General features: G+C 47.9%; 1 protein-coding gene, 1 long non-coding RNA gene and 1 other non-coding gene across 3 annotated transcripts in view; 2 read left to right on the top strand and 1 right to left on the bottom strand.

The window, feature by feature from the left end:
* The window catches only part of LOC133042244 (uncharacterized), a 24,629-nt gene extending 16,266 nt beyond the window's left edge, over positions 1-8,363 (bottom strand). Inside the window, exons 1-2 of the long non-coding RNA XR_009689452.1 lie at positions 8,247-8,363; positions 19-213 (exon numbers count right to left, since the gene is read on the bottom strand). This is a non-coding gene — a long non-coding RNA (uncharacterized LOC133042244). The remainder of the gene's footprint in view (positions 1-18; positions 214-8,246) is intronic.
* Positions 5-27,661, top strand: SPATC1 (spermatogenesis and centriole associated 1). The gene is made up of 6 exons (XM_061122776.1): positions 5-215; positions 20,447-20,674; positions 20,777-21,103; positions 21,208-21,726; positions 21,835-21,974; positions 27,332-27,661. The coding sequence occupies exons 1-6, from the start codon at positions 5-7 to the stop codon at positions 27,659-27,661; spliced, it is 1,755 nt and encodes a 584-aa protein (XP_060978759.1).
* On the top strand, positions 12,426-12,498 carry TRNAG-UCC (transfer RNA glycine (anticodon UCC)). Its single transcript has one exon. It is a non-coding gene; the product is annotated as a tRNA-Gly (tRNA).

The following is a 27,661-nucleotide window of genomic DNA, read 5'->3' as shown; positions in this document are numbered from 1 at the left end:
GGGCATGTCTCTACTCACCAATTATGAGGGGCTTCGGCATCAGATCGAGAGGCTGGTGCAGGAAAATGAGGAACTGAAGAAGCTGGTGCGGCTCATTCGGGAGAACTATGAGCTCAAGTCAGCGATCAAGACACAGGCGGGCGGCCTGGGCATCAGCGGGTTCAGCAGCGGGCTTGGTGAGGCGGCGGCCAGTGCATCTCCACACCAGGGTAACTGCAAGAGGCCCGAGTTCAAGAAAAGCAGGGAGGGAAGGGTGAGACTGTAATCACAAGGGAGGGAGTCTGTGTGTTCAGGTCTGGGTGGAAGGATGTAGACAGCAACAAACTCGGGGTCCACAGGCCCCCTGGTGAGGGGAGGGGTGAGGACATGGGACAGTCAAGATAAAAGGACAAAACTAGGTACCAGCCCCGTTCACCTGACAGCAGGAACCCTTGCCCGAACCCTCCCCTCAGGTGAACTTGCAAGCAGCTCCACACACTGAATTTTCCAGCTCTGAAACCCAAACATGCTGCCCCACTGGACCCGACACAGCACCCACCCTCAGCTTTTCCACCCCACCCCTCCACCCTCCCCTCCGTCCCTCCCTCAGCACCCCAGGCCTCTCCCCCGTTCCTCTCCACTCAGAGGCGACCAGAAGGCAACTAGCCACCTGAGTCTAAAAGCCAAGGAGAGAAACCAGAACTGAGGCTTGAGGTTTGAAATCACTAATGCATGACACCCCTGGGGCTGGAGAGGATGTTGAGAGTGGGGTGAGACAGAAAAACCAGCAAAGAAGTTAGAGCTGTTTGCAGAAAAGCAGTTAAAGTGATGACCTTCAGGGCTAGGCATGGAGCTTAGGGACTGGGCCAGAGGCCAGGAAGCCAGTTGACTGTGGGGATGGCAAAAAGGGATGTACCAAAAGAACAGAAAGCTGTGAGCACAGAATGGCTGGTATTGAAGCAATCAGAGAACTTGCCAGGGTGTGGCAATAGGGTGTCAGAGCATGCTGGTAAGGAGGTGACGAAATGCCTTCGCATTTGTCATATCCACATCTTCTCCCTCTCTGCAATGTCCTTCCTGTCCTGGAGAAAGCTGTGTGCCTCCTTCCCAGTGCACTTCTGCACCCACACTTGGCGCCCATGCACCCCTATGGAGACCCCCACTCCCTCAAAGGACCTGCTCCTTGCCATCCTGCTGCCCCCACCTCCACTCCGCTCATCAACAGGTGTGAGGCCAGCCTCCTTCGCCGAAAGAGGACTCTGCTCTTTCAGTCTCTACCACTTAAGGCTCTATAGCTCTGCGGCGGACCTTGACACTCCGCTGTTCTAGAAAGGTGGCTTCCTAGGTGCCGCATCCTTCTCAAACTCTGCATGCCACTTGGTTTTTTGGCTGTGAGGTATGTGGGGTCTTAGCTTCCTGACCAAGGATCGAAATTGAACTCAAGTCCCCTGCACTGGAAGGCAAAGTCTTAACCACAGGACTGCCAGGGAAGTCGCTGCATGGCACTTGGGACTGATAACCCTCCTCTTTCTGAGTTCCAAGAACACCTTCAGCTGGGTCATCCTCCCCCATCTCAGCTCCTAGTCTGGTTCAGGCCCTGCCCTCCAGCCAGCCTGCCCACCTGGGCTTTTCTCTCCACTAGAAGTGGTAATCTGGAGAAGGCAATGGCAACCCACTCCAGTACTCTTGCCTGGAAAATTCCATGGACGGAGGAGCCTAGTAGGCTACAGTTCATGGGGTCTTAAAGAGTCTGACACGTCTGAGTGCCTTCACTTTCACTTTTCACTTTCATGTATTGGAGAAAGAAATGGAAACCCACTCCAGTATTCTTGCCTGGAGAATCCCAGAGACAGGGGAGCCTGGTGGGCTGCTGTCTATGGGGCTGCACAGAGTCAGACATGACTGAAGAGACTTAGCAGCAGCAGCAGCAGCAGCAGCAGAAGTGGTAATCAGGCCAAGGAGTCCCTAGAACTCAGCTCACTCTAACCTAGGCATGCTCCTGATTAAGAACTTGACCTTTTGACCTGAGGCTACTCCCCCTCAGGTCTGGGCTCCTTCCCCTACAGTCCAGTTCCAGTTGGAAGCTGCCTCCCCCTGCTTTCCACACACTGGGTTTCCCACCTCCCAGCCTGGCTGTGGTCTGGACCTGGGCTTCACAGTCCTCCCTTACTGGTCACAAGCACAAAGGTCTCTCTCCTCTGAAAGGGTCTATCATCCATGATTCTGAGATAACAGACAGGGCAACAAAAATTATATGCTCGAGGAGATACAATATTTAAGAAATGTTACACTTCAATAGAATGGGAAAGACCAGAGATCTCTTCAAGAAAATTAGAGATACCAAGGGAATATTTCCTGCAAAGATGGGCACAGTAAAGGACAGGAACAGTATGGACCTAAAAGAAGCAGAAGATATTAAGAAGAGGTGGCGAGAATACACAGAAGAACCATACAAAAAAAGATCTTCATGACCCAGATAATCACGATGGTGTGATCACTCACCTACAGCCAGATATCCTGGAATGCAAAGTCAAGTGGGCCTTAGAAAGCATCACTAAGAACAAAGCTAGTGGAGGTGATAGAATTCCAGTTGAGCTATTTCAAATCCTAAAAGATGATGCTGTGAAAGTGCTGTACTCAATATGCCAGCAAATTTGGAAAACTCAGCAGTGGCCACAGGACTGGAAAAGTCCTGCCTTTCATTCCAATCCCAAAGACAGGCAATGCCAAAGAATGCTCAAACTACCGCACAATTGCACTTTTCTCACATGCTAGCAAAGTAATTCTCAAAATTCTCCAAGCCAGGCTTCAACAGAACATGAACCGTGAACTTGCAGATGTTCAAGCTGGATTTAGAAAAGGCAGAGGAACCACAGATCAAATTGCCAACATGCACTGGATTATCGAAAAAGCAAGAGAGTTCCAAAAAAAATCTACTTCTGCTTTATTGACTATGCCAAAGCCTTTGATTGTGTGGATCACAACAAACTGTGGAAAATTCTTAAAGAGATGGGAATACCAAACCACCTGACCTGCCTCCTGAGAAATCTGTATGCAGGACAAGAAGCAACAGTTAGAACTGGACATGGAACAACACACTGGTTCCAAATTGGGAAAGGAATACATCAAGGCTGTGTATTGTCACCCTGCTTATTTAACTTATACACTGGGTGTTCATTGGAAGGACTGATGTTGAAGCTGAAACTCCAATACTTTGGCCACCTGATGTGAAGAACTGACTCATTGGAAAAGATCCTGATGCTGGGAAAGATTGAGGGCAGGAGGAGAAGAGGATGACAGAGGATGAGATGGTTGGATGGCATCGCTGACTCAATGGACATGGGTTTGGATGGACTCCAGGAGTTGGTGATGGACAGAGAGGTCTTGTGTGCTGCGGTTCATGGGGTCGCAAAGAGTCGGACACGACTGAGCGACTGAACTGAACTGAACTCAACTCAACTCGAGTACATCATGAGAAATACTGGACTGGATGAAGCAACAAGCTAGAATCAAGATTGCCTGGAGAAATATCAATAACCTCAGTTAAACAGATGACACCATCCTTATGGCAGAAAGCAAAGAAGAACTAAAGAGCCTCTTGATGAAAGTGAAAGAGGAGAATGAAAAAGTTGGCTTAAGATTCAACAATCAGAAAACTAAGATCATGGCATCTGGTCCCATCACTTCATGGCAAATAGATGGGGAAACAGTGGAAACAGTGACAGACTTTATTTTCTTGGGCTCTAAAATCACTGCAGATGGTGACTGGAGCCATGAAATTAAAAGATGCTTGGTCCTTGGAAGAAAAGTTATGACCAACCTAGACAACATATTAAAAAGCAGAGATCTAGTCAAAGCTATGGTTTTTCCAGTAGTCATATATGTATGTGAGAGTTGGACTATAAAGAAAACAACGCCAAAGAATTGATGCTTTTGAACTGTGGTGTTGGAGAAGACTCTTTAGAGTCCCTTGGACAGCAAAGAGATCCAACCAGTCAATCCTAAAGAAAATCAGTCCTGAATATTCATTGGAAGGACTGATGCTGAAGCTTTGGCCCCCTGATGTGAAGAACTGACTCATTTGAAAAGACCCTGATGCTGGGAAAGATTGAAGGCAGGAGGAGAAGGGGACAACAGAGGATGAGATGGTTGGATGGCATCACCAACTCAATGGACATGAGTTTGAGTAAGCTCCCAGAGTTGGTGATGGACAAGGAAGCCTGGCATGCTTCAGTCCATGGGGGTCACAAAGAGTCAGACACAACTGAGTGATTGAACTGAACTGAACACTTTAAGAAATTAGACTGTGATTCCCAACTCCCAAGCTAACCAAGCAAGTCTTCTCCTTTTAGGTTTGGTTCTTGAGAGAATTCTTGGACACTTCTGCTCTCCCAACTCTGAAGGGTCAAGCTTGGAGGGCTAGGAAAAGATTTCTGGTGATGAGCCCAGACAGCCAGCCCTGAAGGGGGAAAGGGACATTCCAGGGGAAAGAATAGTCTATGCAAAGGCCTGGGCCAAAGGTTGCAGGAGTGAGAAATAGATTGTGTGGTTAAAGCCTTCGGTGTGCATGGTATTTAGTGTGTGGGTGTGGGTGTGGTTATAGAGTGGGGGGTGTGTGTGAGCATGTGAACATGGTGTTAGAGTGTATGACCCATGAGTGTACAGTGTGATATATGTGTGGAGTGTGTGGTATAGGTGGGTAAGTGAATAGTATGCGTAATATGTGTGCCTTGGGAGTGTGTGTTGTACAAGTATGAAAAAAGGTGTGTGCGTGTGAATGTGTGAGTGCAGTATGTGTGGCATATGTGAGTGTCTTGTGAGTTGCTAAGTGTATAGTATGTGGATAATCATATACTTTGATACAATAGAATAGTATGTGTAAGTACGTTTGTGAATGTGTGTTTTAGTGTGGGACATGTATGAGTGTGTGGTGTGTGGGTATTAGAGTATGTTTATGCTATGTGCTAGTGTGAGGTGTGTATGTACTGCTTGCATTTGTGAGTGTACTTGAGGGAGCTGGGGTCAGTGAGAGGTGCTAACGCAGTTAGAGGCCAGCAGGGCTCAGATGCCGAGGACTGTGAATGAATGAATGACATACTGAGGAGCCTGGACCTGCTCCCAAAGGCAGTGAGCAGACGCTGGCGGGTTCCTACAAGGAGTAATCATATTTGTGCTTCAGAAAGACTGTTCCTGCTGCTGTGGGGAAATAGAGTCAAGGGAGATGAGAGTGAGGTAGGGAAATGAATTAGACTGCGGCTCTTGGGTCATCCAGGTAGGAGATGATGGTGTGAAGTAGCGGTGGCGAGAGACTGAGTCAAGTGACTTAGTAAGAAAATGAACAGCTCAGATGTCAGGGATGAGAGTCCAGAATGTGTCTGTTTCTTTGGCTGAGGGGACTGAGGGCATCACTTCCTGGAACTGCCTAGCCCCCTACTCCCACAGCGGCCGGGACTGATCTCTGCAGCTGCCTCAGCAGATCTTCAGCCGCTCACCTCCCCACGCTGCCTATTCCCCCTGCCTGTTCCTTGTGCTTGGCCTTCCTCATAGAGTCAGGCTCTTAGTCTCAATATGCTCTTATGAATTTGACCTTCGATTCCTCTTTCTGGGCTTACTCTTCTCTTCCCTTACTCTTGTGCACAGCACAACCTCCTAAACCCTGCAGTCTAGTCCTCTGACCCTTCTCCCATTAGGAGGAACACAGGATGTCAGCTTGGGCTTGTGGGTGCTCACAGCATGTGTGCCAGGCCCCTCATGGTGCAGGACAGAGCCCAGGTGGAAGAGAAGGGGTGTAGGATGAGGCCCAGGGGCCAGGGGGTGGCTCTCCCCAAGCCACCACATTCCGGCACAGAACCCCAGGGAGTACAAGAGTCTTATCAAATCTGACCTTCCAGGTTGTCACAGGGCTTTATTTTTCAGGTAAGCAGATAGAACATAATTTAATAGTTTGTTTGCTTGATGGATAACTTTTAACTATTTTGACATATTATATAAAAGCCTCCATTAGTGTTCTCGATGAGGATGAGCCTGGGAGAAGGAAATCCAGTCTTGGAGGAAGAGAATAAGTTGTATTTTGCTCTAAGATATTCTCAAGACACCCACCTGGAGCATCTAGGAGGCAGTGGAGATATGAGCCTGAGGCTCAAAGGAGAAGTCAGGGCTAGAGAGAAAAGATCCAAGAGTTGTTGATAACTGAAGTCACAGGAGGGGGTGAGACTATTCGCGAAGAGAGAGGAACAGTAATAAGAGGTTGCGGGAACAAGTCTTTGAGTCAGGACAGGTAGAGAAGCTGGCAAAGGAACATTCAGACAAGGGAAACCTCGAAAATGTGATGTCACCATTATGCCAAGAGACAGCTTCAAAGGGGACAGAATCGTCAACAAAGTAAAGGCTGCCTGAGAGGTCAGGCAAGAAAAGTGCTAATGGTTTGGCACTATTAACCTTGACTAGAGTGACTTCAACCCCATCGTAAGTAGGAAAGCCCCTCCAGGTGAGGTGACGAGTGAATGAGAAAATGGAGAGAATAGATGGTTGACACTTAGTTCATGAAGTAGGGTTTGGAGGGGCACTAGTTGGAGAGGGGCCTGGAGTCCAGAGCTGCTTTTCCGGACGGCAGTGACCTGAGTTTATTATGATGTAAAGGGAAGATAAGAAAGAAAAAAGGGATACTTTCTAGAGCAGAGCTGCCTTAACTGAAGGAAGAACATCTCTTCCCCTGTCTGAGAAGGGAAGGAGGAAGGAAAGGGGCGTGAGAATGCCAGGTGGGAAGCTAAAGAAATTCCAGAACCATGGCTTTAATTTTCTCTGTAAAACTTTCATTCTCTGAGAGCAGTGGTGGAGAGAAAAAGATGAGGAAAGTCTGAAATAAAGTAAAAATGGCAGAAGGAACTGAATGGAGAACCTGGGAGGTGTGTAATGGGCCCAAATGATGCTGGCATATATGAATTATACAGGCAGCAGCCACCAACCTTCTCCAGTAGCATTTGATGGGTGGGGTGGGGGCAGACACTGGGGAAAGCAGGCAGGCAGAGCTAAGGGCGTCTCAGCAAGAGTTCGGGCACATCAGAGAAGGAATCAGGAACCAGCTGGGCTGTCAGATAGATGAAAATAAAGAGACCAGGGTACTAGAGATCTAGAGGCTGGCAGGGATCTTGCAAGCAAGGCAGAAGGTACAACTTTGTGGGCAGACTGGGCAATCTGAGTGACAGGAAATCAGTAAACTATTGGCTATGGGTTGAATTAACTTCACAGGGAAGACAGGCCAAGAGATTTAGGCCTTGGCCTTGTGAATGGGGCAGGTGGGAGGTGGAGCCAGGATGGGATTAAGACTGCAGGGCCTCATGCTCCTGAGGGCTCAGAGACTGTGTCAGGATGTCTCGAAGATTGAAGATGGATGGAGATTCAAGGCATTTGGAGCAAAGAGGAAATGAGGACTACACTGAAGGCTCAAGTCATTAAAACAGTGACTGCCCGCCAAAGTGGTTCCTCCCTACAGAGGTGATCAGGACAGGGCAGGTGGTCAGGCTAGGAAGGGCTCTCAGGGCAGGAGCTTCTGTTGCTCTTTCTTTTGGGCACCCTCCCCTACTTCAAACTCTTTCCTCACCTTAGCCTGTCCTCACCCAGGCCCCCACTCCTGCTGCCCCTTGTCTTCCCTTGGGGTCTGCAGGCTGGTGAAAGTTTCCTCAGGCAGGTAGCAGTCTTTCCCCCCTTTTCAAAAGGCCTTTTACCAGCACTGCTCCACACAATCTCCATCTGCCTCCCCCAAATCCGGAGCTTTCATTAACCCAAGGTCTTTACCTTGTCACCAGGTCAGGGCCTCCTTCCTCACCTCAGGAGGTGTTCTTGTGGTCCCCCCATCAGGACCCATCCTCCCCCAAGTCCCAGTTTCCTACCTCGGGCCTAATACTACCCCGATCCCCCCACCCCAACCCTACACCCCACCCCTGACCCAACACCCCACCCTAGGGAGTTAACCTAAGCCCGCCTAGCTCCACCCCTAGTGGGAAGCCATCCTTCCCTCAGGAACTGCCTTCCTCTTGGAACCCTTGTCTCCCTTCAGAACCAGTCCCCTCAGGATGCGTCCCTCCTCGGAACTCACCCCCCTCAGAACCCTCCCCTCTCTCGGGACCCACCCGCCATCAGAACCTCCCCGCTCAGAATCCTTCTCCCTCAGAACCCTCCCCGCTCAGAACTTCCCCTCTAGGGACCCACCCCCCAGGACCCAAGCCCACCCTCAGCCCTTGCCTCCCTTTCAGGACCTCTGCCCCCACCTCAGAACACGCCGCCTCTCAGGATCTGTCAACACCCTCCTCTCTTTCGTCCTCCCGCTCGCTGGCCCTCTGAATCTTGGCTCCGGCAGCCTTTGCTCACTGGTCGGTTGGGCCTTCCGAGGTCGTGCCTTAAGCAACACCTTCCCTGCTAGACCCTCTGGCCCCGCCCCCAGGGCAGCCCCTGGACTCTAGCTCCGCCCACAGGCCCCGCCCCTCGAGCGGACCCCTTGCTCTGGCTCCGCCCCTACGCTCGCGCCCCGCCCCATCAGGGCCCACCAGGGCGCCCAACCCTCTTCGGGCACCCTGCTGGACCTCCGCCACCTCGACTGTCCCACGTCTCCGTCCCCACGAGGATTGGGGTCTCGGTGGCCGGGCCGCCCTTACCCGGGTGTGGGCCGGGCCGGGTCCTTGTGGGGCCGGCATTTTCGTGCGGGAGGCAGGGTTCCGAGGCCGGAGGCCGGCGAGGCCGCGGACGGTGGGCAGGCCCCGGAGCGATGGCTGCGAAGGCGCAGTCGCCCAGAGCCCGAGGCCGGCCGGGGAGAAGACGCTTGGGCTTGCCCGAGGGCAGGACCATATGGCGGCCACTTGCTGACCGACGCGATGAGGGGCAGGAGACCCGAGTAGGAAACAGTTAAAACACTGTAAACTTCATTGGTAAATATAAGACATTTGCTTTTAAAAAAGAAAAAAACTTTAATTGTTCTATGTAACAAACAAAGCTTTCTGAACCCTAAACAATTCTTATGTATAAAATAAATAAGTGAAGTGAATCTAGGCGCTCTTTAAGTTTCTAATACTGTGTGTAGTAACATGGGACTTCCCTGGTGTCTCCGCAGTAAAGAATCCAGCTTCCAAATGCAAGAGATGTGTCTTCCATTCCTGGGTCAGGAAGATCCCCTGAAGAAGGAAATGGCAACACACCCAGTGTTCTTGCCTGGGAAATCCCATGGACAGAGGGGCCTGGCAGGCTATACTCTGTGGGACTGCAAAAGAATCAGATACGAATTAACTAAACAACAAAACATGTAGTAAAGTACCTAGGAACATTTCAACTCACAAATCTAAATCAGTAAAACATAAATTATAATAAGGTTAAAACGATCAATCACCTGCACATTTTGCTTGAGAATACAAAACTATAGGACTGAAATCCCTTAAATCAAGGCTTAATCTGGGATCAAGGACACTGTTGGCTCAGGACACTCCTGTTCATGGGAATCCCCTGTGGTCCAGTGGTGAGGACTCTGTGCTTTCAAGTATCCCCACCCCCAGCCAAAATTTCAACAGGCTGATCCTGAGATTCTCATCGCTGACCTTTATGGGTCAAAAACCTGTGGACACTGCGTCCACGACTGAGGCCACAACAGTCTTGGCTCCAAGCAGTAGATATACACTCCCCCAGGAGCTGTGCCCACACAGCGTGCAGTGCCATCCAGGGATGCACTTAACTGGCTCCTGAACCTTGACAGTGTCTTCACTGCAACCCTAAATGCCGTCAATGAGTCTTTTTGTTAATAACAATTTTCAGTTCAGTTCAGTGGCTCAGTCGTGTCTGACTCTTTGCGACCCCATGGACTGCAGCACACCCGGCTTCCCTGTCCATCACCAACTCCCAGAGCTTGCTCAAACTCATGTCAGTGATACCATCCAACCATCTCATCCTCTGTCGTCCCCTTCTCCCGGCATCAGGGTCTTTTCCAAGGAGTCAGTTCTTCCGATCAGGTGGCCAAAGTATTGGAGCTTCAGCTTCAGCTTTAGTCCTTCCAATGAATATTCAGGACCGATTTCCTTTAGGATGGACTGGCTGGATCTCCCTGCTGTCCAAGGGACTCTCAAGAGTCTTCTCCAACACCACGGTTCAAAAGCATCAGTTGTTTGGTGCTCAGTTTTCTTCACGGTCCAACTCTCACATCCATACATGACTACTGATAAAACCATAGCTTTGACTAGACTGACCTTTATATGCAAAATAATATCTCTGCTTTTTAGTACACTATCAAGGTTTGCCATAGATTTTCTTCCAAGGAGCAAGCATCTTTTAATTTCATGGCTGCAGTCACCATCTGCAGTGATTTTGGAGCCCAAGAAAATAGAGTCTGTCACTGTTTCCATTGTTTCTCCATCTATTTCCCATGAAGTGATGGGACCGGATGCCATGATCTTCATTTTTTGAATGTTGAGTTTGAAGCCAGGTTTTTCACTCTCCTCTTTCACTTTTATCAAGAGTCTCTTCAGTTCCTCTTCACTTTCTGCCATAAGGGTGGTGTCATTTGCATATATGAGGTTTTTTATATTTCTCCCAGCAATCTTGATTCTAGTTTGTGCTTCATCGAGCCAGGCATTTCTTTTTTTTTTTTTTTTTTTGAGCCAGGCATTTCAAATGATGTACTCTGCATATAGGGCTTCCCTTGTGGCTCAGCTGGTAAAGAATCCACCTGCAATTCGGGAAACCTGGGTTTGATCCCTGGGTTGGGAAGATCCCCTGGAGAAGGGAAAGGCTACCCGCTTCAGTATTCTGGCCTGGAGAATTCCATGGACTGCATAGTCCATGGGGTCACAAAAAGCCTGACACGACTGAGCAACTTTCACTCACTCACTCACTCTGCATATAAGTTAAATAAGCAGGGTGACAATATACATCCCGGATGTACTCCTTTCCCAATTTGGAGCCAGTCTGTTGTTCCATGTCCAGTTCTAACTGTTGCTTCCTGACTTGCATACAGAAGTTTCAAGAGGCAGATAAGGTGGTCTGGTATTCCCATCTCTTTAAGAATGTTCCAAAAAAAAAAAAAAAAAAGAATGTTCCACAGTTTGTTATGATCCACACAGTCAAAGGCTTTGGCATAGTCAATGAAGCAAAAGTAGATGGTTTTCTGGAACTCTCTTGCTTTTTCTATGATCCAAGAGATGTTGGCAGTTTGACCTCTGGTTCCTCTGCCTTTTCTAAATCCAGCTTGAACATCTGTAAATTCTTGGTTCATGTATTGTTGAAGCCTCGCTTGGAGAATTTTGAGCATTATTTACTAGCGTGTGAGATGAGTGCAGTTGTGCAGTAGTTTGAACATTCTTTGGCATTGTCTTTCTTTGGGATTGGAATGAAAACTGAGCTTTTCCAGTCTTGTAGCCACTGCTGAGTTTTCCAAATTTGCTGGCATATTGAGTGCAGCACTTTCACAGCATCATCTTTTAGAGCTTGAAATAACTCAAATGAAATGCTATCACCTCCACTAGCTTTGTTCGTGGTAATGCTTCCTAAGGCCCGCTTGACTTTGCATTCCAGGATGTCTGGCTCTAGGTGAGTGATCACACCATCGTGGTTATATGGGTCATGAAGATCCTTTTTGTATAGTTCTTCTGTGTATTCTTGCTACCTCTTCTTAATATCTTCTGCTTCTGTCAGGTCCATACCATTTCTGTCCTTTATTGTGCCCATCTTTGCATGAACTGTTCCCTTGGTATCTCTAATTTTCTTGGAGATCTCTAGTTTTTTCCATTCTATTGTTTTCCTCTATTTCTTTGCACTGATCACTAGAAAAGGGTTTCTCAGCTCTCCCTGCTATTCTTTGGAACTCTGCGTTCAGATGGGTATATCATTCCTTTTCTTCTTTGCCTTTCACTTCTCTTCTTTTCTCAGCTATTTGTAAGTCCTCCTCAGACAAGCATTTTGCCTTTCTTTTTCTTGAGCATGGTCTTGATCACTGCCTTCTATACAATGTCACGAACCTCTGTCCATAGTTCTTCAGGCACTCTGTCAGATCTAATCCCTTGAATCTATTTCTCACTTCTACTGTATAATCATAAGGGATTTAATTTACATCATACCTGAATGGTCTAGTGGGTTTTCCCTACTTTCTTCAATTTGAGTCTGAATTGGCAATAAGGATTTCATGATCTGAGCCACAGTCAGCTCCCGGTCTTGTTTTTGCTGACTGTATAGAGCTTCTCCATCTTTGGCTGCAAAGAACATAATCAATCTGATTTCAGTATTGACCGTCTGATGTCCATGTGTAGAGTCATCTCTTGTGTTGTTGGAAGAAGGTGTTTGCTATGACCAGTGTGTTCTCTTGGCAAAACTCTGTTAGCCTTTGCCCTGCTTCATTTTGTACTCCAAGGCCAAATTCGCCTGTTACTTCAGGTATCTCTTAATAACAATTTTATTAAGATATGATTCATGGGACTTCCTTGGTGGCCCAATGGTTAAGACTTTGCGTTTCCAACGCAGAGGGCACAGGTTCAATTCCTGGTCAGGGAACTAAGATTCCTCATGCCACAAGGCAAGGGCAATAAACAAACAAACAAAAGATATAATTCACATACATACCATACAATTCACCCATTTAAAGTGTACAATTTAATATTTCTTGATATATGCACAGATATGTACAAACACCACCATAATCAGTTTTAGAACTCTTTCATCACCCCAAAAAGAAATCCTTTAGCAATCACATTCCTACCACTCAATCCTCTTCAGCTCTAAGCAACCACTAATTTACTCTCTGCTATTATGGATTTGTTTGTTCTGGACATTCCATATAAGTGGATTCATATATAAGTGGCTTTTATAGCTGGCTCCTTTCATTTAGAATAATGTTTTCAAGGTTTATCCATGTTGTAGCATGAATCAGTACTTCTAGGTGGGAGATGGGGGAGGTTGTTTTTATGGATGAATAATACTCCATTAATGGATGTACTACATTCATTTATCCATCAGTTCATGGACTTTTGTTTCCTCCTTTTGGTTATTATGAATAATGATGCTGTGAGCCTTCACATACAAGTTTTTGTGTACATATATGTTTCCATCTCTCTTGACTATATATCCAGGTGTGAATTTGCTGTATCCTTTATAACTCTATGTTTAACTCTTTGAGGAACTGCCAGGTTGTTTTCCAGTGGAGCGGCATGATTTTACATAAGCCACCAGCAATGTAGGAGCATTTCTATTCCTCTACATCCTGCCAATCTTTATTCTCTGAGTTTTTGATTATGGCCATCTTAGTGGGTTTGAAGGGATATATCATTCTGATGTTAATTTGCAGTTCCCTGATGACTAATTACGTTGAGCAACTTTTCATGTATTTATTGGCCATTTTTATATCGTCCTTGAGAAATTCCTGTTCAGATCTTTGGTCCATTTTTAAATTGAACTATTTGGTTTTTGAGTTGTAAGATTTCTTTATATAATCTGGATATAAGCCCCTTATCAAATATATGATTTGGAAATATTTTCTCCCATTTTGTCTTCTCAGTTTCTTGATAGTGTGCTTTGAAACACAAAAGCTTTTAATTTTGATGAAATCCAACTTATTGTTTCTTTTATTGCTCTGATAAGGGAGTTCATTGAATCTATAAATCAATTAGGGGAGTATATGCTATCTTCACAATATTAAGTCTTCCAATCCATAAACACAGGATATTTTCCATTTATTTAGAGTTTCTTTCATTTCTATCAATAATGTTTATAGTTTTCAAAGCATAAGTTTTGCATATCTTTTGTTAAATTTATTCCCAAATATTTTACTCTTTTTGATGCTATTGTCTTAATTTTACTTCTGGATTGTTCATTGATAGTATATGGAAATACAATTGATTTTTGTAGACCCGCCGATGAATCCTGCACTCTGTATTCTAAGGACCACACAACTCCTTCAGCTAGTTACCTGTTAACTGATTGAGTTTGGGATCTCAAATGGCTGTCACAGGGGTCACAGTTTATAGGGTCATTCTGTGGACAATTCCTAGACTGACCCTTTTTTTTTCTTTTTAATTTTTTTTATTGAAGGATAACTGCTGTACAGAATTTTGTTGTTTTCTGTCAAACCTCAACATGAATCAGCCATCGGTATACATAGATTCCCTCCCTTTTGAACCTCCCTCCCATCTCCCTCCCCATCCTACCCCTCTAGGTTGATACAGAGCCCCTGTTGAGTTTCCCGGGCCATGTGGCAAATTCCCGTTGGCTATTTTATGTATGATAATGTAAGTTTCCATGTTACTCTTTCCATACATCTCATCCTCTCCTCCCCTCTCCCCATGCCCATATGTTTATTCTCTATGTCTGTTTCTCATTGCTGCCCTGTAAATAAGTTCTTCAGTACCATTCTTCTAGATTCTATATATATGTGTTAGAATACAATATTTATCTTTCTCTTTCTGACTCACTTCACTCTGTATAATAGGTTCTAGGTTCATCCACCTCATCAGAACTGACTCAAATGTGTTCCTTTTAATGGCTGGATAATATTCCATTGTGTATATGTGTCACAACTCCTTTATCCATTCATCTGTTGATGGACATCTAGGTTCTAGCTAGCTATTGTTCTAGCTATTGTAAATAGTGCTGCAATGAACAATGGGATACATGTGTCTTTTTCAATTTTGGTTTCCTCAGGGTATATGCCTAGGAGTGGGATTGCTGGGTCATATAGTGATTTCATTCCTAGTTTTTTTAAGGAATCTCCATACCGTCTTCCATAGTGGCTGTATCAATTTACATTCCCACCAACAGTGCAAGAGCCTTCCCTTTTCTCCACACCCTCTCCAGCATTTATTTCTTGTAGACTTTTTGAGGATGGCCATTCTGACCAGTGTGAGATGATATCTCGTTGTAGTTTTGTTTTGTTTTGTTTTTCATTGTAGTTTTGATTTGCATTTCTCTAATAATGAGCGATGTTGAGCATCTTTTCATGTGTCTGTTAGCCATCTGTATGTCTTCTTTGGAGAAATGTCTGTTTAGGTCTTCTTTCCACTTTTTTATTGGGTTGTTTGTTTTTCTGGCATTGACTTGTATGAGCTGCTTGTATATTTTGGAAATTTATCCTTTGTCAGTTGTTTCATTTGCTATTATTTTCTTCCATTCTGAGGGTTGTCTTTTGATTTTGCTTATAGTTTCCTTAGATGTGCAAAACCTTTTAAGTTTAATCAAGTCTCACATGTTTACTTTTGTTTTTGTTTCCATTACTCTAGGAGGTGGGTCATAGAGGATCTTGCTTTGATTTATGTCATCGGGTGTTCTGCCTATGTTTCCTCCAAGAGTTTTGTAGTTTCTGGTCTTACATTTAAGTCTTTAATCCACTTTGAGTTTGTCTTTGTGTATGGTGTTAGGAAGTGTTCTAATTTCATTATTTTACATGTAGCTGTCCAGTTTTCCCAGCACCATTTATTGAAGAGGCTGTCTTGCTTCTTTTGTCAAAAATAAGGTATCCATAAGTGCATGGGTTTATTTCTGGGCTTTCTATCTTGTTCCATTGGTCTATATTTCTGTTTTTGTGCCAGTACCATACTGTCTTGATGACTGTAACTTTGTAGTATAATCTGAAGTCAGGAAGGTTGATTCCTCCAGCTCCATTCTTCTTTCTCAAGACTGCTTTAGCTATTTGGGGTCTTTTGTGTTTCCATACGAATTGTGAAATTTTTTGTTCTAGTTCTGTGAAAAATGACATTGGTAATTTGACAGGGATCACATTGAATTTGTAGAATAGTCATTTTCACAATATTGATTCTTCCTACCCAGAAACATGGAATATCTCTCCATCTGTTTATGTCATCTTTTATTTCTTTCATCAGTGTCTTATAATTTTCTATGTACAGTTCTTTTGTTTCCTTAGGTAAGTTTATTCCTAGAAATTGAATTATTTTTGTTGCAATGGTGAATGAAATTGATTACTTAATTTCTTTCTGATTTTTCATTGTTAGTATATAGAAATGCCAGTGATTTCTGTGAATTGCTTTTGTATCCTACAACTTTGCCAAATTCACTGATTAGCTCTAGTAATTTTCTGATACTATCTTCAGGGTTTTCTCTGTATAGTATCATGTCATCTGCAAACAGTAAGAGCTTTACATCTTCTTTTCCAATCTGGATTCCTTTTATTTCTTTTTCTTCTCTGATTGCTGTAGCTAGGACTTCCAAAGCTATGTTGAATAATAGTGGTGAAAGTGGACACTCTTGTCTTGTTCCTGATCTTAGGGGGAATGCTTTCAGTTTTTCACCATTGAGAATAATGTTTGCTGTAGGTTTATCATATAGGGCCTTTACTATGTTGAAGTAAGTTCTTTCTATGCCCATTTTTTGAAGAGTTTTAATCACAAATGGGTGCTGAATTTTATCAAAGGCTTCTTCTGCATCTATTGAGATTATCATATGAATTTACCTTTCAATTTGTTAATATGATGTATCACATTGATTGATTTGTGTATATTGAAGAATCCTTGCATTCCTGGAATAAACCCAACCTGATCATGCTGTATGAGCTTTTTGATGTGTTGCTGAATTCTGTTTGCTAGAAGTTTGTTGAGGAGGATTTTTGCCTCTATATTCATCAGTGATTTTGGCCTGTATTTTTCTTTTTTGTGTGTTGTCTTTGTCTGGTTTTGGTATCAGGGTTGTGGTGGCCTCGTAAAATGAGTTTGGAAGTGTCCCTTCCTCTGCAATTTTTTGAAACAGTTTTAGAAAGATAGGCATTAGCTCTTCTCTAAATGTTTGACAGAATTCTCCTGTGAAGCCATCTGGTCCTGGGCTTTTGTTTTGGGGGAGATTTTTTATCATGGCTTCAATTTCAGTGCTTTTAATTGGGTTGTTCATAATTTCTGTTTCTTCCTGGTTCAGTCTTGAAAGATTGAACTTTTCTAAGAATTTGTCCATTTCTTCCGTGTTATCCAGTTTATTGCCATATGGCTGTTCATAATAGCCTCTTATAATCCTTTTATTTCTGCACTTTTTCATTTTTAATTTTGCTGATTTGATTCTTCTCTTTTTTTCCTGATAAGTCTGGCTAAAGGTTTGTCACTTTTGTTTATCTTCTCAAAGAACTAGCTTTTAGTTTTATCTTTACTATTGTTTCCTTCATTTCTTTTTCATTTATTTCTGCTTGTTATCTTTATGATTTCTGTCCTTCTGCTAATTTGGAGGGGGTTTGTTCTTCTTTTTCCAGTTGTTTTAGGTGTAAAGTTATGTTGTCTATTCGATGTTTTTCTTGTTTCTTGAGGTAGGATTGTATTGCTATAAACTTCCCTCTTAGAACTGCTTTTGCTGCATCCCATAGGTTTTAAGTTGTTGTGTTTTCATTGTCATTTGTTTCTAGAAATTTTTTGATTTCCCTTTTGATTTCTTCAGTAACCTGTTGGTTATTTAGAAACGTGTTGTTTAATCTCCATGTGTTTGTGTTTCTTACAGTTTTTTTTTTCCTTGTAATTGATATCTAGTCTCATAGCCTTGTGGTTGGGGAAGATGCTTAATATGATTTCAATTTTCTTAAATTTACTGAGGTTGGATTTGTGACCCTAAGATGTGGTCTATCCTGGAGAATGTTTCATGTGCACTTGAGAAGAAGGTGTATTCTTCTGCATTTGGATGGAATGTCCTGAAGCTATCAATGAGACCCATTGCATCTAATGTATCATTTAAGGCTTGTGTTTCCTTGTTAGTTTTATGTTTTGATGATCTGTCCATTGGTGAGAGTGGGGTGTTAAAGTCTCCTACTCTTCTTGTGTTACTGTCCGTTTCTCCTTTAATGTCTATTAGTGTTTGTCTTATGTATTGAGGCGCTCCTATGTTGGGTACATAGTTATTTACAATTGTTATGTCTTTCTCTTGCACTGATCCCTTGATCATTATGTAGTGTCCTTCCTTATCTCTTGTAATCTTCTTTATTTTAAGGTCTATTTTTCCTGATATGAGGATTGCTACTCCAGCTTTCTTTAGCTTCCCATTTGCATGAAATATATTTTTCCATCCTCTCACTTTCTAGACTGACCCTTTTTTAAATCTCAGGTTTCATCTGTGCTCATATATAATCATATTTTTCATATTTATTGAACACTTCCTGTGGCCCAAGCACTGTTCCAGGCACAGAGAAACAGCAGCGCACAGACAAAGCCCTGCCTTCATGGAGCTTCCATGCTAATTGAGGGAACCAGGACAAACCAGTAAGTCAATGCAGAGTGTCTTAGAGCGAGATAAGTGCCAAGAAAGAAGTCATCCAGGAGAGGGGAAGGAGCAGGTGGCCTGAAGGAACCTGGCAATTCTGGATGGAAGACCTCCCTGAGAAGGTCTCACGTGAGGGATGAGTAGCAGTGCAGGGCCAACCATGCACACAGGAAGAGCAGTCCAGGCAGAAATGAGTGAGTGCAAGTGGCTCAGTTGTGTCCAACTCTTTGAGACCCATGGACTATACAGTCCATGGAATTCTCCAGGCCAGAATACTGGATTGGGTATATTCCCTTCTCCAGAGAATCTTCCCAACCCAGGAATCAAACCCAGGTCTCCTGCATTGCAGGCGGATTGCAATGGGACCAGCCAACACAAAGACAGAGGCAAGGGTGTGGTGGGGGCGTCAGTGAGATGGTCTCAGAGACCATGAGGACCGACCATGCGGAGACTGTCTTCTCCCCCGAGTCCTGGAGATGCTGCCTGAGTCATCCAGACCCTAGGCTCCTGGAAGAGGAGACAGGCCGAGGAGGACGGACACTCAGCTCGGGTCTCCATGCCCTATCACCTCTGTCCCACCGCTGCCCAGTCCCTTACACACTTTCTCCCCGTGGGCTCTTCCCTTTGGGCTACAAGCTTTACCGTCTCCTCAATCCTAAAGCAAAAATTCTAAAAAGTCAAAACAAGAAATCATCAAAGACTGGTTGATTCTGAAGTTTTAATTTATTTGTTTGGAAAAAATAACAAAACTTAAAATATTTGGCAGGACGTCCTGGCAGTGTAGCAGCAATGTGCCATGCCCAGGACTTCTAAGGGAACATCAGATGTTCTAAGGGGTCATAAGGCAGAGAGGTTTGGCAGTGTGCATTGAGAACCTGTAAAATGTCTGTTTTCAGGGGGGGAAAATAACAAAGATTTATATCGTAGCATTTTTGTCGCTGGGAAAACTGGAATCAATAGAATCCCCCAACTAAAATCGGCTCAATAAATAATGGCAGGTACACAAGATGGAAACCACCATGGCCACAGTAAGCACTGTTTTCCAAGAATGACACAGCTCGAGGGAGCGTCTCCCAGAGGCGGGGCACACAAGGACACAGGGACATACAGTCACTGCACACGTGTGCGTGGCCGGGAGCCAGGAACGCTGGCTTCACCTTTTTTAAAGGGCTGAGAGAAAAATCAAAGGAGAGGACTATTTCACATAGAAGTCCATGAAATTCAAATATTAGCGTTCATGAATTTTTGCCGCCACGCATCCACATCCCTTGTTTCCACGTTGTCTGTGGCTGCTTTCAAGCAGCGAAGACAGAGCTGAGAAGCTGCAGCCAGAGTGGCCAGGAAGGCTGGGGTCTGTAGACAGCTCCTCACTGAGGGTTCTTCCAGCCCCTGACCCACACAGACACACGGAGAAGGTCTTCACAGCTCCTTACAGAGGGGCCTGCCAGCCCCCGAACCGTATAACCACCTGGAGAGCGTCTTCAAGGCCATGCACACAGAGCTTTGCAATATGACGCACTGAGGGGTGACAGGTCAACCAGTGGTTTTCATAGCCTTTTGACTTTTCTGTATCTCCATTCTTTCCCCATAATAAGCATGTTCTGCTTTTATTTTTATAATGTGGACGCTTCCATCAAACTGCACACTCACAGAAACCTTTCCTATACCCTCCCTAGGAGACTTCTCCCACAAACAGCGGTCACTTGACCATTCCGGGGCAGTCTCCTCAGGAACCAAGGGCAAACAGGCCTCCAGGCCACATGCAGGGGTGGGCGCAGCAGGCCCTCCTGCACCTGCATCCCCTGTGACAGGTAGGCAGGGGCCAGGCACACCCTGGGCTCCAGCCACTTCAAGCTCTGGCCCCCTGAGGGTCCCTCATGTTGTGAGCTTCAGCTATCCTTAGGACAGTGGTCAGGAGGCCCGGGCCCACCTCTCCCCACCAGGGCACAGAGGGGTCAACTTGGCCACCTGTGTGTTCAGACCGTCCCCTCTTCAGTGAGGGGTCAGCAGCTCAGGGCAGTGGCCCGTCTGAGAGGCAGGTAGTGTGGAAGGTCCCGGCGGTGGGGGCAAGCGTTTAGGGAGGTGATCCTGGGAGGAAGCAGGTGCCCTCAGAGGACAGAGATGAGGAGCCAGACCCTCGCGCGGGATCCGCCTAGAGGGGAGGCTCAGAGAGTTGGTCAGCTCGTCAGAGGCAGATGGGCCTTTTGGTCCAGGCCCTGCCACAGTGGGAGAGAGCCTGGCGTCTCAGTGCTTTCTCTGTGTCCCCCAGGTGTCTTCCTGCCCCCGTCCCCGGCAGCAGCAAACGAACCTGTCCTGGAAGAAGTGGGGATTGTGGCTCTGGCACCCCTGGCCGACGTGCTAAACAGCCCGCAGCCCAGCCCCGTGGCAGGCCCCATCGTGAGCCCCCTGGCAGGCCCTCTCAACACGCTGCTGCCCAGCCCGGGGCCCATCTCCCAGAGCAGCCCACTCACCAGCCTCCTGAGCAGCCACCTGGCCAGCCCCCTGGTAGTGCCCCAAGTGGGCACACCAACCAACTCCCTGGGCCTGCCCTCCACCGGCTCCCTGACACCCAGCAGCCCCTTGGCGGGCCCCGTGGCAGTGCCCCCAGGGGGCACACCGGCCAGCTCCCTGGGCCTGCCCTCCACCGGCTCCCTGACTCCAGGAAGCCCCCTGGCAAGCCCCCTAGCTGTGTCTCAGAACAGCCCCCTGATGCCCCCTATGATGGGCTCGGGGGTCCTCTCCCTGAGCAGCCCCTTGCTCACCTCCACGGCCGCCCCTCTAGGTGTCTCTCAGAACGTTCTGGCCAACCCCATGAACAATCTGGTGCTGTCGGAGGCCCCACGGGTGCGGCTGGCAGAGCCGCTCCGAGGATATCCCCCTGGACCCCACGCGTCGGCTGGCGGGGGACCTACTGCCACCTCCAAAGGTAACAGATGTGGGGACGGGGGGTGGGCCCTGCCAGGCCAGTCCCTGGTCCTGCCTGGCTCTAATTTGCCTCCTCTCCTTTCTGCCCCTCCTGCACATCACTAGTCCCACTCTCCACTGAGCATCCCCAGCCAACCCAGGAGCCGGAGCCCCTCGGCATGACATTTGTGGGTGCGCCCATCCAGACCTCCACCCCTGTTGGTGCCCTGGGCACTCCGGGCCCCATGACAGCCTTCTCCTATGGCACCTCAGATGCCCAGACACAGCCTGGTGGCCCCCAGGGACAAGTGGTCCCTGCCTCTGTCCCTGTCTCGACTGCCTCCAACATTGCCATCCTCACCTCTGCCCCCACCCCCACCCCCACCCCCCCAGTGACCACCAGCTACGCCCCCTCACGCACGCTGCACCCCTCTGCCCGGACGCACCACTCCCCATCCCGGCCCTCGCCCACCCCCCACTCCCCACCACGCAACCCCTGCTCCCCACCGCGAACTTCGTCCTCCCCGGCTTCAGTCACCGACACCCGTGGTCCACGTGGCCCAGAGCAGTCTCGGAAAAGCATCCTGGAGTTGGAGCGGAAGCTAGCCCACCGCAAGAGCAGCAAGTTCCCCAACAGCTCTCGAGGTCAGCGCGAGGTTGGGGTCCCCTCCACTGCCCATGGAGACCTCCGAGGCACCCCCTGGGCTGCTGGCCACAGCCACTGACCACTCTGTCCACCCCTGTTGTCCCCAGAATCAAAACAGCTGGCCTGGGAGAGGCTGGTGGGGGAGATCGCCTTCCAGCTGGACCGCAGGATCCTGTCCAGCATCTTCCCGGAGCGTGTGAGGTTGTATGGCTTCACAGTCTCCAACATTCCGGAGAAGATCATCCAGGTGTGTCCTGCCCATCCCCACTGCCTGCCACTGCAAGGATGGGGAGCTTGCTGGCTCTCCACGGGTTTCTGGGGGCCAGCCAAGCAGAGCACAGCAGAATCTGAGGGCACCCAGGGATGCAGGAAGCCCAGTGTGTCCAGGGCGCCAGGCCACAGGGGCCTGTGTTCCAGCCCCACGGGAGGCCTTCCCAGAGGGCAAAGCAGGGAGGGTCCCCGCAGGGTCAGATGTGTGCTCCCAGCTTTCTCACTGCCGTGGCCTCTGGACCTCCGAGCCCTGCTCCCAAGGGCCCATCCCCAGTCTGGCAGAGCTGAGGCCTCAGCCTTCTTCCCTGCCGGGTCTGAGTCCTCAAGGGTCACGGGTGGACACCGGGGAAGCCAGTTTCAGAGCCTCTGAGCAGTTGGCGGCCTGGTGGCCATTAAGTGAAGTGAAGTCGCTCAGTCGTGTCCGACTCTTTGCGATCCCATGAATTGTAGCCTACCATGCTCCTCCATCCATGGGATTTTCCAGGCAAGAGTACTGGAGTGGGTTGCCATTTCCTTCTCTAGAGGATCTGCCTGACCCAGGGATCGAACCCGGTTCTCCCGCATTGCAGGCAGACGCTTTACCGTCTGAGCCACCAAGGAAGCCCAATTTTAAGGCTGGGCTAATTCCAGTGCATTCCCAGCCTGCCGTCCACTGAGCCCCCCGAGGGACGCAGAGGACGGTGCTTCCCAAACGCATCTGGGCGCTTCTTGCCGCCACCGCCACCGTGTACTAGGCGCTGACGAATGGGAGCCTGGGGGTGGGGGGCGTGGACCGGACACCTCGGGGCCCTGCCCCCGAGAATGAGCGAAGGCGCGCCCATTCTGGACTGGGCTGGCCCTGCGGGTGGGGGCGGCGCAGGGCGCGCACAGGAGTAGGGGGCAGGAGGGCGGCTGGGCGTGGGCGTGGCAGCCGCTGCCTCTCAGCGTTCATCCGCAGGAGACTGAGCCTTCTGTGCCCCTTCCTCTCGGGCCGTCCTCCTCCGCGGATGGGCTGCGGGCCTGAGTCTGAGTGGGCAGAAATGACATTCGGTTACAGTGGACTCATCGGTTCCCCGGGTTGCACTTACCTTCTCCGTTTATTAAGGTGTCCTTTTAGGTTTTTAATTTTACCATGGCCAGAATTATCTGCCTTTTCCTTTATCTGTGCTTTTCAAGTCTTGTTTAAGGCTGGAGCTGCCAGCCCGGCCTCAGTCCCCTCTTCCAGTTCACGTGTGTGGGCTCCAGGTCCTTCCTTCGAGCCCTTCCACAAGCCGATGTCCTAATCCGGCTGCAGAGGGAGCCTGGGCATCCTTCTTCCAGACTGTAGTAGCTCCTCCTGGCCCTTCGCTCTTCAATATGAATTTCAGGGTCTGTCAAGTTCCAAGAAAATTCTAGTTCAAATGTTTAGGTTCTCATTGGTTTACAGGTTGAGTTGGGGACATTTCCCATCTTTGCCCTGTTGGAATCCCTGTGTTGCTGGTGTCAGCAAGGCCCACGTTGCTAACGTCCGGTTTGACGACCCTTGACCTGTCTTGGGAGCTAAAATTCAGACTTAAATTGAAGAAAGTAGGGAAAACCACTAGACCATTCAGGTATGACCTAAGTCAAATCCCTTATGATTATACAGTAAAAGTGACAAATAGATTCAAAGGATTAGATCTGATAAACAGAGTGCCTGAACAACTATGGACGGAGGTTCGTAACACTGTACAGGAGGCAGTGATCAAGACCATCCTCAAGAAAAAAAAAATGCAAAAAGGCAAAATGGTTCTGAGGAGGCCTTACAAATAGCTGAGAAAAGAAGCAAAAGGCAAAGGAGAAAAGGAAAGACATACCCATCTGAATGCAGAGTTTGAGAGAATAGCAAGGAGAGATGAGAAATCCTCCTTCAGTGATCAATACAAAGAAATAGAGGGAAATAGAATGGAAAAGACAAGATCTCTCCAAGAAAATTAGAGATACCAAGGGAACATTTCATGCAAAAATGGGCTCAATAAAAAACAGAAACAGTATGGACCTAACAGAAGCGGAAGATAGTAAGAAAAGGTGGCAAGAATACACAGAAGAACTGTATCAAAAAGATCTTCATGACTCAGATAACCACAATGGTGTGATCACTCACCTGGAGCCAGACTCCAGGGACTCAAGTGGGCCTTATGAAGCATCACCATGAACAAAGCTTGTGGAGGTGACAGAATTTCAGCTGAGCTATTTAAAATACTCTAAGATGATGCTGTGGAAGTACTGCACTCAATATGCCAGCAAATTTGGAAAACTCAGTAGTGGCCACAGGACTGGAACAGGTCAGTTGTCATTCCAATCCCAAAGAAAGGCAATGCCAAAGAATGCTCAAACTACCACACAATTGCACTCATCTCACATGCTAGCAAGGTAGCGCTAAAATTCTCCAAGCCAGCTTCAACAGCTCATGAACCAAAAACTTCCAGATGTTCAAGCTGGATTTAGAAAAGGCAGAGGAACCAGAGATCAAATTGCCAACATCCATCAGATCATAGAAAAAGCAAGAGAATTCCAGAAAAACATTTATTTCTGCTTCATTGACTAGGCTAAAGCCTTTGACTCTGTGGATCACAACAAACTGTGGAAAATTCTTAAAGAGATGGGAATACCAGTCCTGAGAAATCTGTATGCAGGTCAAGAAGCAACAGTTAGAACTGGACATGGAACAATGGACTGGTTCCAAATTGGGAAAGGAGTACATCAAGGCTATATACTGTCATCCTGCTTATTTAACTTATGTGCAGAATACATCATGCGAAATGCCGGGCTGGATGAAGCACAAGCTGGAATCAAGATTGCTGGGGGAAATATCAATAACCTCAGATATGCAGATGATATTACCCTTGTGGCAGAAAGCAAAGAGGAACTAGAGAGCTTTCTGATGAAAGTGAAACAGGAGAGTGAAAAAGCTGGCTTCAATTCAGTCACTTAGTTGTGTCCAACTCTTTGGGACCCCCATGGAGTGCAGCATGCCAGGCTTCCCTGTCCATCACCAACTCCTGGAGCTTGCTCAAAGCTGGCTTAAAACTCAACACTCAAAAAACGTGGATCATGGCATCTGGTCCCATCACTTCATGGCAAATAAATGGGGAAACAATGGAAACAGTGACAGACTTTATTTTCTTGGGCTCCAAAGTCATGGAAGATGGTGACTGCAGCCATGAAATTAAAAGACGCTTGCTCCTTGGAAGAAAAGCTATGACCAACCTAGAGAGCATATTAACAAGCAAAGACACTTTGCTGACAAATTTGCAAATAATCAAAGCTATGGTTTTTCCAGTAGTCATTTATGGATGTGAGAGTTGGACCATAAAGAAGGCTGGGTGCCAAAGAATTAATGCTTTTGAACTATGGTGTTGGAGAAGACTCTTGAGAGTCCCTTGGACAGCAAGGAGGTCCAACCAGTCCATCCTAAAGGAAATCAGTCCTGAATACTCACTGGAAGGACTGATGCTGAAGCTGAAACTCCAATACTTTGGCCACCTGACTCAAAGAACAGACTCATTGGAAAAGACCCTGATGCTGGGAAAGACTGAAGGCAGAAGGGGACAACAGGGGATGACCTGGTTGGATGGCATCTTTGACTTGATGGACATGAGTTTGAGCAAGCTCTGGGAGATGGTGATGGACAGGGATGCCTGGTGTGCTGCAGTCCATGGGGTCACAAAGAATGGGGCTCAACTGAGTGACTGAACTGAACTGACCTGTCCTGGACCACAGTCACCACTCCTGCTGTGTCATGGGTGCAGGCATGGCGGCTATTCAAAAATGGGCACATGACACAGAGAAGCACAATATTTATGTCTCTGAAATGCTGCATCTGATATCTAGTTGGCAAAGATTACATTAAATTGTAAGGTGAAGTCTAGTTGCCCATGTAGATTAGACATCAGACTGTGGAAAAAGGTTTTTAGTTGTTTGAAACTGCCCATTTAAATGGAAATAAGCTCAACCTTTCAGATGCCTGGGCTGTGCAAGTCCTCCCCTTCCCCACCACTCTTCACCCTGCCTGATGTTACTGCTTATACTGGGCAATAGTCACAGCTCTAAATGCAACTCTCCAGAGAAGAGGCAAGAAGAAGAGGTAGAATACATGTAAGGCAATTTTTCAGTGTTTAAGAAAGTCAATACTTCCACCAATACTCCAGCACTCCAGCCTCCACCTTGCTGGCCTCTGGCAGATGGAGCCAGATGGAACCCAGGTCAGGAAGACAGGCCTGTCCCAGTGTTGCAAGGTGGCTCAGGGTTGCCCCTGCCAGAGGTCAGAGGTCACTTTAGCTGAACCCTAACATGAGCCTGCTGCTCTGCTCACACGACCACCCAGGAAGGGGCAGACAGGGAACTAACTGGAGAAGGTGATGCTTGAGTGGACTGGGAGACCCTAGCAGGTGGTATCTAGGGAACCGTGGGCAGAGGGTGAGCAGGGCCAGATGGGGGCCTTGCGGGTCAGCCTTGGCCCTGGAGCTGGAGCAACAGGAAACACACGGGGGCTCTAGCAGGGCAACACCCAGCCAACTTCGTGCACTGCCAACCCACTGTTTCGTGGGCCTGGGGGCAGCGGTACCAGTGACAGGTATAGAATTTGCAGAACCAAGTGCACAGGAAAACACTCCTTGTTCAAAAATTAAGAACCTCAAGACTGCTTCAGAAGAACTTCAAGCTGAGGGCACCAGAAGGCAGTGGAGGGAGGGGCTGGGAGAGGGGGTGCAGGCCCGGCAGGAACAAAGTAGGTGAAGACCGACCTCAGGCCCAGACGCTGGAGCCAGCACCAGTGACAGCAGACTTCAGTGCTGGGACTCAGGGCCTCAGCTCTGGGCCCGGAGTTGTCAGCATATCATGAGGGCTGGAAGGGACCCCCGCAGGGTGTGGGCACAGGGTGCTAAGGATGGGGTTTTGGGACAGGGGGCCTGGAGAAAAGCCTGAGAAGTAGGAGGGCCAGACCCAGGAGGAGGCCTGGGAAAGACCCTGGGTGGTGTCTTCCTGGTCAGGCAACCCTGGGGGTTTTGGGAGGTCCCCTGGTGTCTTGTCACCTGCAGCCATGCCCTCTGTCCTCTGCTGCTTGTGGCCCCAGCTCAGTCCGATTCCAGGTGGTGGATGGAGCCGGTGCTGGGGCCGCTGGAATCTCTGTGCTCAGGCTCAGCCCACAGGGTTCCCCCACCCTGGACCCCTAGAGGCGCCGCAGCCAGATCCTCCAGGACACCTCCCTGCAGGGCCCCGCCCTCCGACCGTGATCCTGGCGGAACCACACCCCTGCGGCCTCCTTCGCCCCCACATGCTTGCCTACTCTTGGGCCAGAGTGGAGCCAAGGGTCCCTGACTGCTGCTGTCCCCTCAGGCCTCCCTGAACCCCAGTGACCACAAGCTGGACGAGGAGCTGTGCCAGACGCTCACACAGCGCTATGTGAGCATCATGAACCGGCTACAGAGCTTGGGCTACAACGGGCGCGTGCACCCGGCACTGACGGAGCAGCTGGTGAACGCCTACGGCATCCTGCGGGAGCGGCCAGAGCTGGCCGCATCTGAGGGCGGCTCCTACACAGTGGACTTCCTGCAGCGCGTGCTGGTGGAGACCGTGCACCCCAGCATGCTCACCGATGCGCTGCTGCTGCTTTCCTGCCTCAGCCAGCTGGCCCATGATGATGGCAAGCCCATGTTCATCTGGTGA

Source organism: Dama dama, chromosome 21, assembly GCF_033118175.1.
Source record: "Dama dama isolate Ldn47 chromosome 21, ASM3311817v1, whole genome shotgun sequence".
Classification (NCBI taxonomy): Eukaryota; Metazoa; Chordata; class Mammalia; order Artiodactyla; family Cervidae; genus Dama; species Dama dama.
Note: the sequence above shows the minus strand (reverse complement) of the source record. Positions and strands in the feature narration are given on the sequence as shown.